At 38.6% G+C, this 11348-nt stretch overlaps 1 protein-coding gene across 2 annotated transcripts; it reads right to left on the minus strand.

The window, feature by feature from the left end:
- Positions 1 to 518: 518 nt before the first annotated feature.
- LOC128443124 (uncharacterized) lies at positions 519 to 11248 on the minus strand. Of its 2 annotated transcripts, none has more exons than XM_053425880.1 (8): positions 11161 to 11248; positions 10222 to 10311; positions 7910 to 8012; positions 6815 to 6882; positions 4467 to 6483; positions 3705 to 3863; positions 3569 to 3613; positions 519 to 1080 (listed from the first exon to the last, which is right to left on the minus strand). In XM_053425880.1, the coding sequence occupies exons 1-8, from the start codon at positions 11221 to 11223 to the stop codon at positions 830 to 832; spliced, it is 2796 nt and encodes a 931-aa protein (XP_053281855.1). In that variant the 5' UTR covers positions 11224 to 11248; the 3' UTR covers positions 519 to 829. The 2 variants fall into 2 exon arrangements, with proteins under 2 accessions (XP_053281855.1, XP_053281854.1); XM_053425879.1 differs by having other exon boundaries at positions 521 to 1080; positions 3569 to 3616.
- Between the last annotated feature and the right edge of the window lie 100 nt (positions 11249 to 11348).

An 11348-nucleotide genomic window follows, 5' to 3' on the forward strand; every position in this document is an offset into this window, starting at 1 on the left:
ACACACACACACACACACACACACACATACAGGTAAAGAGGGTATAGAAAGACTTTTTCCTCAAACAGGCCCGGTGGTGGTAAACAGGGACTACCCTTTCCCGATGTCCTAGAGCAATGGGAGTAAGGTCAACACACTCTAAAAAATCTGAAAAAAATTCAGCTCACTTTAGAATGTAGAAACAAGCTACAGAACTCTATACACAAGGCCCTGACTGGGTTGTGGTTTTCGCAGACATCTATCTTTTGTGGCATTTGAGGACACAACAAACAATGTTGGGACTTTAAAGGGACAATGACGTCACCTTTTAAATAGCTCCTCATTAACAAACACACACACCTGACAGAACACAGCATAATGGGGACCATTATTTTATTACCCTAAAATTAGGTCAAACTTATATATTTTTTTAAATAAGAAATATATATATATATATATATATAAAAAAAATCCAGTTCTGTTATTCTTCATCTTGTGGTTAAGCTCAGAATTGGGATCACTTATTTTTAAGTGATCCCAATTCTGAGCTTAACCACAAGATGAAGAAAAACAGAACTGGATTTTTTTTAGCATTTGTTTGGAGCGAACTTCAAATACCTATTACAATTGTAAACAGGATTTGCATACAGCAAAACCTAATTTCTTAGCAGCCACACACGCTAAAAACAAAAAAAAAATGGGCATTATGAACTTCCATTAGCTTGTCTGCTGAAGTATTACTTTTATCCACTTTAAAATAACATTTTTTGAAACATTTTGCCTTTTAAAACGTTAAGGCATCAGCCAAACCACAATGCAAACAAAAACAAATGAACACAAGTCAGTGGATTTACAGCTTTTGCTGCTCTGCCTTTCTCTTTGCAGTTGTTCCCCGGTTTCTCACAAAGTCCCTTATATTTTGCACTGTTCGTTGTGCTAACACGGAGCCTTCGACCATCTTGCAGTGACTGCATTCATGTTTGGTGGCTAGTCTTCCTTTGAGTATGTAAGCTTTGAAGTGCCGCATTACTGCAGCCTCCTCAGCCTTGGACCAGATCTTCTTTTTCACTTTTCTGGAATGATGTTCTTGATGAGTTTTGCCTGGAAGATATACAGGAAAATATGTAGAAAACATTTGTCACACAAACAGAAAACAAACTGTGTTGGCTACTTGGATCCATCAAAACTTCCAACTAATTGTCTCTTTGATGAAAATTCTTGATAACTTGTTACCTGTTGACGGTTCACTTGATATGATTTTCCCCATCTACATCGGTCTAACTCAGTTGTTAATATTCAATCAATGTTATTAATTCACCATTCAGAGGTTTTTATGTAGTGGATGATTTGTGTATATTGTATATACAATACTCTGCACAAGTTTTAGGCAGATAAATCTGGGATGCTTATAAGAGTAATACCATTAATAGTTTGAGATTTATATATTAACTGTTAATAGAAAAAAACGAAGTCAAATCAATATTTGGTATGAGCACCCGTTCTCCTGTATACTTGGCAGGTAGGTTGTTCAGCATCCTGGGGAAGTCCCCATTGTTCTGCTGTGCATTTGAACTGTCTCAATGTCTCTTCTGGCTCTGCATATAATCCCACATTGACATCATGATGTTAAGATCAATCAATCAATCAAATTTTATTTGTATAGCTTGTATTCACAAATTACCTCATATCTCATAGGGCTTTAACAGGGTGTGACATCCTCTGTCCTTAACCCTCAGCAAGAGTAAGGAAAAACTACTAAAAACCCTTTTAACAGGGTAAAAATACATAGAAACCTCAGAGAGAGCCACATGTGAGGGATCCCTCTCCCAGGACGGACAGAAGTGCAATAGATGCCACGTGCAGGAAAACATCATCAAGATTAAAGTCTTCAAGATTAAAGTCTCTAGCAGCATTTGATGAGGGTAGACATCCCGAAGGACAACCCCAACATGACATGCCAAGCAGTCCCGCTGCAATCACGATCAGGGGCCACATTTATAACCCAGTGCATAGGATTCACTCTAAAAGTGTATATGTGCACCTGGAAACGTTTGTACGTGGCTCTGCCTCATATCTTGCCCTCTGCAAGCCGACATTCAACCATAAATGGTCAATGCAAAGCAAATAATGAATTTCAAATTATCCTGCTGACCAATGGGTTTCCACGATGAGTCACAGCGTCAAGCAATGACAAGAGGAAGCAAAACTTTCTGACACTGACATCAAGGTGTTTGTTACTGAGGTGGAGTTGAAGAGCGATTTTATGGGACAGCATTGATGTCCCTAATAGAAAAAAATACACAGATACACTGCTGCTGCAGATAATATAGTGAGTAAGAGTGAGAATAGTAGAAAGAACAGTGCCTGAAATAAAAAAAGAAAAGTATCGCTTCACACTGTGGGAACTTGTTGGATCGCCTGTTATTATTTGAATCATCCAAAGTTCCAGGATTATTAAATTCATAGCAGCTGTGATGCCCCAAAGCTATAAAAAAATGTCAGAATTATTTTGATATGACTGTTTGTGTACTGGGATGGTTCGGTTCCATTGGTCCATCTAATACTTCAGCACAAAAATCCAAGATTACAGATCTGTAGGATCTGTATTAACTGATGAGTCATCATCATGGGACAAAAACTCTGATCAATGAAACTTAATTTCCTGCATCCATCACGCACGAGTGTCATCGATGTATTTATTTTATTTAGAGCAATCGGACTTATTACTTCACACATCATTGGATCCTAACCTCCCCCTCTGAGGTGTTATTTGTAAAAAGAAGTTGGAAAGTGAATAGTTTCTTTATTTTTTGTAAGTGATCTCATTCACTGCAGCGATTTTACACACACGTCCTTAATGATACATGCAATGTTGGAAGATATAATTAAAAACTATGAATTACTCGGCTCTCTCTCATCTGTTTAATGGAATCTGAACGTAATTTGCTGTAAATTGTTTTATATATTTTTCAATTAAAAGGCTCCTATGGAGCAGTTATGTCGCGCAAACACAAATAAGCTGTTGGTTTTAATGTTAACGATGAAGCGGTTTAATAGTCTGGCTGTAGTTCACCTCCTCACGTCAGCATCACCATTTACCATCTCCAAAATGTGTGTACGCATGGTCTGAGTTAGCCTGGAAGTGCGCATTCTCTCGTCAATATAGTTTTTATAAATCCCATCGTTTGTGCGAGAAGCGAGACATTTTGTGCATATGCAACGGTTATAAATGAGACCCTGGGACTGTGTGGCCATGTGTTGCAGACGTCTTATGGCAGAGGATAGTTATTTTAGTGCAGAATGAATTTGGGACAGAGGCGTGCCTGATGGTACTAAGTAGTTTTGTACAAAAGCAACGGAACTTGCAATAGAGAGAAATTGAGATGCACAGATGCAGGGGTAGAGAGGAGTATGACATGCAACAGAGGTCCTCACCAAGAATCCAACTTTGCAGTTATCTAGTATGCTTCGTAACCAGCAACTGTATAATTTTTTCTATTAAATTCAATCATTCTATTTATATGATGTCTTTATTAATTGCATTTTTTTTCTTTAATACCATTCTTAAATGCCTTCAAACTTGCCTTACCTTCAGACGGAGAAGCAGTCTCATCTACTGTGGACGACACAGTTCCTGCTACACACGATACAACAAAAGTAGTTTTTTACACAGGATAAGGTCAATTTTAGCAATAGAAACATAACTTTAGGGTGTGGTAACTTGCCTAAATCTGCAGTTTCCTGGACCTGTTCTGTGAGTGTAGAAGCTAATGCAGCACCAACAGGCTCGGCATTTCCACCTTCTGATGCTGTGACAGCTGTGTCACTCTCATCCGACTCACCCTCACTGTCCTTGGCCTCAGTGTCAGTCAGTGCAAGTTCCTCTGGGAAAAGGTAACATGAATAGCTCATCATTACATGAAAAGCTTATAAATAATCAATTAACAATTGGAAATTATATATTAGCTCACTATAGTAGTAACGTTAGGTAAATCCACAAAGGTAAAGGTGAGGTTAAACAGTAAAAAGCCTTTGGATTGAGATGCGAAAATTACAAAATCTGAAGCAGACGGTCAATTGCCGTGAAAGCCTTCCTATTGTGCATTCAAAATGGATTTAATTATAAATTGTGTGCACAAAAAATATATGTAAGGACTTCTGAGGCTATTTAATAATACTGATTTGAACAACCAAGTTTTGTAAAACGTTCACACAATATGATCATAAAGCATTATCTTAATACAATTGCAGTGCAAGTTGATAAACCACAATGTTGATTTATTTCCTAGCTTTGCAGTAGTCAGCAGTAGAGTATTTGATTCTTAACAGAAGACATGCCATATATTTGGACATGAAATGTGATCTGTGCAAAGAAAAAGTTAGTGACCAGGGAACTAAGGCTAGTCCAGATGTCTTTGATTTGATGTTCAGAATAAAAAGCATACAACCCTAAAATGACATCCTTACGTGCTAATTTCTATACACACCTTCTAGTTCAATCTCATCCAGAGATTTCCCTTGCAGGCTGGAGAGATGTCCCTTTTCCATGGTCAAAAGCAGTTTTGAAATCTTGGCCAGTTGTGTGGTGGGAACTGGTAATCTATAAAAATCTCTGTGAACACGAATGTCATGACCAAGAAAATCTGCAACCTGATCAAGTTCATTGTTTTTTAAATTTAGTACTTGGGAAAGTGTGGCAACATGCTTCCTGAGCTGTGTAGACCTGAGGTGCTCAGGGTGCTTTGCTCCACACTGGCTTGCATGGACACGCAAAGAGTCCTGTCCTCTATAGTGGCTCATTGACTTGGGTCTCGCAAACAAGAAGACATTTGTGGCACAAATACCACACTCAGACCGTTTACTAATCAAAAGTGACAGAGCATCTAAAACACTTGGGGTGAGCAGAACTGCAACTTTTCTCCCTCTTTTTCCCATAATTTCTATTCTGCTAAAAAAGTTGCAGAGCTTCTGTTCAACATGTGATAGTCCGATAGCAACATCGTCATGGAGCTTTGAGCAGTCCCTCTGCTCAAAGCTTTTGAGGCGCATCTTCGAAACCTCCCCAGCACGTCTACGATTAAAAACAATTATTTGTGAAAGTGTAGCATTTGCAAGACGACCATAATTTTGAGCCGTGGCCTCCTCCTTCAATTTGCTAAAGGCACTTTCTGCAGATTTCTGGAGGAACTGATGAAGCATCTGAACATCTTCTGTGAAGGGTAGAGTTGATGGTTTGTTGTACTTTGCATCACTCAGCGTGTTCAGTGCACTGTGAGACACCAACTCAGCCCACTTGGATGTGTACAATTTTTTGAAAAAGCCAGTGGACTTGACCAGTTCATCATCTTCAGCCATGAGGGCCCGACAATGAATGATGTCATTGATTTTGTTCAGAGCATGTCCTAATTTAAGTGCAAGGCTGGGTGTTCGGTATGACAGCTTTTCATCATCGAAACCTGAAACTTTTTTCACTGCTTGCACAACTGTCTTAAAGTTTGCAGGTTTAACAGCGTCCTCTAGGTTATGTACTGAGAAGTCCGTGCGCAAACATAACAACAGACGTCCGATTTCACGAAGCTTCTGTCTTATGTATTCATATTTTGTAGGGTCGTGTCCGTGCCTGTTGTAAAGTGACTGGGCAAACTGAATAATTGAAAAGTCATTCCGCACAACAGAGGTAACCTCATCCTGCCTCATTACACTAATCAGCTTCCACACTCCACTTGGAATCTGCTGACAGGACATAGACTGTTGAGCTCCAGCCAAACCCAGCACTTTTGTTCTTCCAGGTTCTTCATCCAAATCTTCTGGCTTGCAGGGGCATCTGCGGACATGTCTCCAAAGCTCCTTACGAATGTACATTCCTTGACAGTACATACAGTGAATAAAGTTTCCTGCTACAACTTTAGCTTTTGTTTTTTTCTTCACCTTCAGTTGTCCGGTTCCTTCTTGTAAAACTGTAGCGTTATGTCTAAAATTTCCTTTATTCCTCATTTTTTCTATCAGTTTTTTGCGCTCTTTGGAGTGCTCAGGGAGAGAAAATGCATGTACAATTTCAGCATGTGTCTTATGCGTTTTCAAGTGGCGTGAAATTTTGCTTTGTGGTTTACCACAAACATAACAGAAATTTTTTTTGCTCAATGTCAGATGTGTTGATTCTGGTTTGTGAATCTCAGCTTCACCCTCTGGCTTATCATTCGACATTTTAGCAGCATTGGCACCCATGTCATCTTCAAGAGGTTGCCAAGACTTTGACGTGCTGGGTACAACTGGAAAGCTTGTGTCTGACACTTTAGATGTTCTGACATCGGGCATCGCTGGATTTACTTGAATCTGTTCTCGTTTTGAATGATTAGACATAAAGGGCACTCTTGCATCTGAGTCTTCATTATCTTCATCTTCTTCATCTTCTTGTGACTCAGAGTCTGGTACGTATTCCATATCAGACATGTTCTCCTGATCTGACGACAGCTCACCCTCAGGACATTCAGAAAACTGCTGCCCCTGAAATGGTGAGAAAACAGTTTGAGTGGTGATTTACATTTTATAGACAGTGTTTACCTTAGATCGCACCTTGATTCACAGGAAATTAGTGAGATCACACTACAATCCATCTTGCCAGTCTTCAAGCTATGTGTTAGTGGCTGAAACCCAGTGGTTAAGACCAATCAGTGTGGTGCGTTTGAAGGTGTAACGACTGTCCATGATGAAGAAAGTGAGGTGCAAACTTATTGGTAGTATTTTTTTTTAATGTGCCTGCCCTTTCTATACAGTTTCTAGGGTGAACTTACCAGATGGTTATGTGCAACAGTGTAGGAGTTAATTGGGTACTCACCTTTGAGTGGTGTTGGAGGTTATCATTTATTCGTCTGAGGCAGGATTTATGCCAGACTCCTGAACAGACTGCAACACATTTTGAATATATTAATTTAAACTATGACAGTCTATTTAAGTTGTTATCCTATCATAACACTGCAGTAGTTTGGAATACAACAATGTTTCAATGAAACTTGGGATGCTGCGTAAAATGTCATAATTAGCAAATCATTTAAACCCATTACTTGATTGAAAATTATACAAAGACATACATATTTACTGTTGAACCTGAGATTTTCTTTTGAGTTGCTCATTTTTAAGTCAATATTACTTTTCAATAAAAGTTGTAACTTTAAAGATGTGCACTAATGCCCCCCATACCATTACAGATGGTGTCTTTATAACTGATACGTCCCTCTCCTATTTTGTCCGGACGATGCAGTGTCAAGAAGGAATTTTCCTATTTTGATTGGTCAGACCATAGGTCAGTTTTGTACTTCACCTCAGTCCATCTTAAATGAGCCTGCTGGGCCCTGAGAAGGCGGCACTGTATCTGAATCTTGTTTATGTATGTTTTAACTTAATTTGGGGATGCAGTGATGAACGGTCTTGTCGGACAATGGTTTTCAGCAGTGCTCCTCATCCCATGCAGTGATTTCCACTACAGAATCATGTCTGTTTTTAATACAGTGCGGCCTGAGGACCTGAAGATTGCAGCAAGTCTGTTTTTATTTTTCTGCCTTGTCCAAACAACATTTCTCAGTTTCAATATTTGATGCGTTTTCTTTACATGTTTTTAGATAGAGTTAAATGATTTGCAAATCTTAAGGAATCACTTGCACTCTGGAAGCTTGACTACACATCTAAAAATATCACTTAGATCCATTTAACTCAGTCCTTGTCAGTGACAAAGGGACAAAATTAACCTCCTCAAGTAATCATAATATTTAGACAATACAATTATTCACTTGCTGCCAAATTGATGTTGCAGTGTTTCATTTCACCATGAAATCTCTTTTACCCATTTTTCTTTACATTGTAGTAAGTCATACATTAGAACAATGCACATTCATCCACCTACTACCATTTACCACATACTCCATTAAAAATTCACCTTTGCATTGATAGCCAAGCCACTTGGAGGATACAGGTCCCACACACTGAACGCACTTGTCCAAGGAGCCTATTGTTGCGCACACTAGGTGATGTTTCGGACACTAAAAACAAAAGTGAAACATTTGTTTGTGTCTAACATTTGAAAAGCAAGATATTTCACAATCTGTTTGTATTAGTTGGTTTCCTTTAAAAAAAGAAATGTATTGGTAAATCTTTCAAGATACTTATGAGTAACAATTAACAGAATTAATAAAAAGCAGATTGAATACACTATATATTTATAAGGTGCTGTAATCATGAATGACATACCCTTTAAAATAGACAATGCACATGCATATAAGTTGGGCAGCAGGTCAACAAAAATCCCACTAAAAAGGTGCAATCCATTTACAATTAGCAATTAAAAACACTAGTTTGCAGGATTTGTATTGCTCTGAATAGGTTTAGATACCTTAGAGATGGGCATTGAGACAATGTTTTATTAGATTAAGGACGCAATATGCTATTGCATGAGATAAAAGTTTTGATTAATCCATTACTTTTTTGAGCACGGGATAAGTTAATGTATGTGCAGAGCGACAGAACAGAGCACTGTACATGCTTCTTCAGTACAGTTGGAAATATCCTCAACTGTCGAATCAATAGCTTGGAGAAATGTTCTCAAAACACAAACAGTCCTTCCCAAATGTAGAAAAGGTAGACAATGAGCTACCACCTAATTTCAATTAAAGCAAAGAGTGCACAGGAACCATCGTTCAGGTATAAGCCCTGACCTGCAGAATAACCCTGTGCTCTACATACAACAACTGTCTGACTGGAAATGTAAGTTCCTCTGTTCATAGTAAATGTTGCAGTATTCTAATACTTGAATTGTTGGTTAGAATGATTACACTGAATTAGCTCTTAATAGTTAGATGGTAGCCATAGACATTAGCTTCCTATGTATTAAGTTTAATGTGTAGTGATAACGCATGACATATTTTCTGTTTAAATAAAACCAGCCTCAGCTGCCTTGACCAGCTACCACCTGTCTGTATCAGCCATATAACCTGCCGCTGCTCTGCACAAAGACTGGAATAAACCACAACTGAAGTGGATTGGATTCTTCTGGTGTTTCTGGTGTTCTGCCTGACCAGAAACACATTTTTTTACTCATAATATTTATTAGTATATGTTTAAATACTTCTAATGTAAAGTGAATGGAATATTTTTGATTATATTTGTAGTACAGTATCTCTTTACAGTGTTACTTTGTAGACAGCCCATTTGAGACACCAATATTTGTTCAGCTGTCTGAATAGCTCATCTTACTACCGTTGCCAAAAAGGTAAATTTGTATTTAACGTTTCCCTCATGATAAGATGTTGGCAGACTCGCAGAATGTTAAAGAAAGGCCACTATCAACCCCACCCTTGATTGATAAGATTGTCATCTCAATCAAGCCTCTTTCGGTCATCATCTGTAGCAGATATTGAATGGAAGAAAAGTTAAATAAAAAGTAATATAGTGAGAATGCACCAATCAAAAGGGATATTTAAGGTCTGGATAAAAAGAACAAGTATTGCTAAAAAAAAAGAAAAAAAAGGAGCCTCTCTAGATGGTTCAACATCTTCATACCTGTAACATTGTGTGACAGTCATCATGACTGTGGTTCCAAGTGTTTTGTGGGGAGAATAATGCACTTTGGAAGTATTTCTAGTCACCTGAAATGTCTGATTACGGCAGCCTGCAAGCTGTTAGAACTATACTAATCACAGTTAATTGTGACGGATGAATTTGATTCTTGATTCCTTCTTTATTTTCTGACAACCCATTTTGGTCTCACGCTACCTGTGATTGGTGGCTGTGAGCTTTTTGCTGTCTGACTCTAGGCCTCTAACATGCCTAGATTTGTTTTGATTGATTTTATATATGATCTTGTCTTGCATTTCATGCATTACTGGTGACCGAGTCCACATCTGTGACATACAACATGAATACAAAAAATTACCACTCCCATTAAACTAACATAAGATCAAATGCAGGTTGTACAAGAACTCTTAAATACCAAAGAAATGCCACTAACAACCCCACCTACGGGAGGGACCCCAAATAACGTATGGTCCACCCAAGTCATATTGGTGTCAGAGCTTAATACACACACACTCAAATGTTATTCTGCCTTACATTCTGAAAGACATCTTCTGAGATTGTCCTTAAATACCATTGTCCTTACACACCATAATACACTCAGGTGACAGCACACACACACACACAAAACCTAACCCTACATTTTTCCACAATTCATGTCACCAAGCACACTTCACCTACCTGTGCAATCCTGGTGAGTGGATCAAGCACTGGACTTCTCTGGTTCAGGTTGCTTGCACTCATCTCAATCTGGCCTCTTTCGGTCGTCATCTGTAGCAGATAATGAATGGAAGAAAAGTTGAATAAAAAGTAATAGAGTGAGAATGCACCAGTCAAGAGATATTTGAGGTCTGGATAAAAACAACAAGTATTGCTAAAAAAAAGAAAAAAAAAGGAGCCTCTCTAGATGGTTCAACATCTTCATACCTGTAACATTGTGTGACAGTCATCATGACTGTGGTTCCAAGTGTTTTGTGGGGAGAATAATGCACTTTGGAAGTATTTCTAGTCACCTGAAATGTCTGATTACGGCAGCCTGCAAGCTGTTAGAACTATACTAATCACAGTTAATTGTGACGGATGAATTTGATTTTTGATTCCTTCTTTATTTTCTGACAACCCATTTTGGTCCCACGCTACCTGTGATTGGTGGCTGTGAGCTTTTTGCTGTCTGACTCTAGGCCTCTAACATGCCTAGATTTGTTTTGATTGATTTTATATATGATCTTGTCTTGCATTTCATGCATTACTGGTGACCGAGTCCACATCTGTGACATACAACATGAATACAAAAAATTACCACTCCCATTAAACTAACATAAGATCAAATGCAGGTTGTACAAGTACTCTTAAATACCAAAGAAATGCCACTAACAACCCCACCTACGGGAGGGACCCCAAATAACGTATGGTCCACCCAAGTCATATTGGTGTCAGAGCTTAATACACACACACTCAAATGTTATTCTGCCTTACATTCTGAAAGACATCCTCTGAGGTTGTCCTTGAATACCACTGTCCTTACACACCATAATACACTCAGGTGACAGCACACACACACACACAAAACCTAACCCTACATTTTTCCACAATTCATGTCACTAAGCACACTTCACCTACCTGTGCAATCCTGGTGAGTGGATCAAGCACTGGACTTCTCTGGTTCAGGTTGCTTGCACTCATCTCAATCTGGCCTCTTTCGGTCGTCATCTGTAGCAGATAATGAATGGAAGAAAAGTTGAATAAAAAGTAATATAGTGAGAATGCACCAGTCAAGAGATATTTGAGGTCTGGATAAAAAGAAGTAT

The sequence above is a fragment of the Pleuronectes platessa genome, chromosome 6, assembly GCF_947347685.1.
Source record: "Pleuronectes platessa chromosome 6, fPlePla1.1, whole genome shotgun sequence".
NCBI lineage: Eukaryota > Metazoa > Chordata > Actinopteri > Pleuronectiformes > Pleuronectidae > Pleuronectes > Pleuronectes platessa.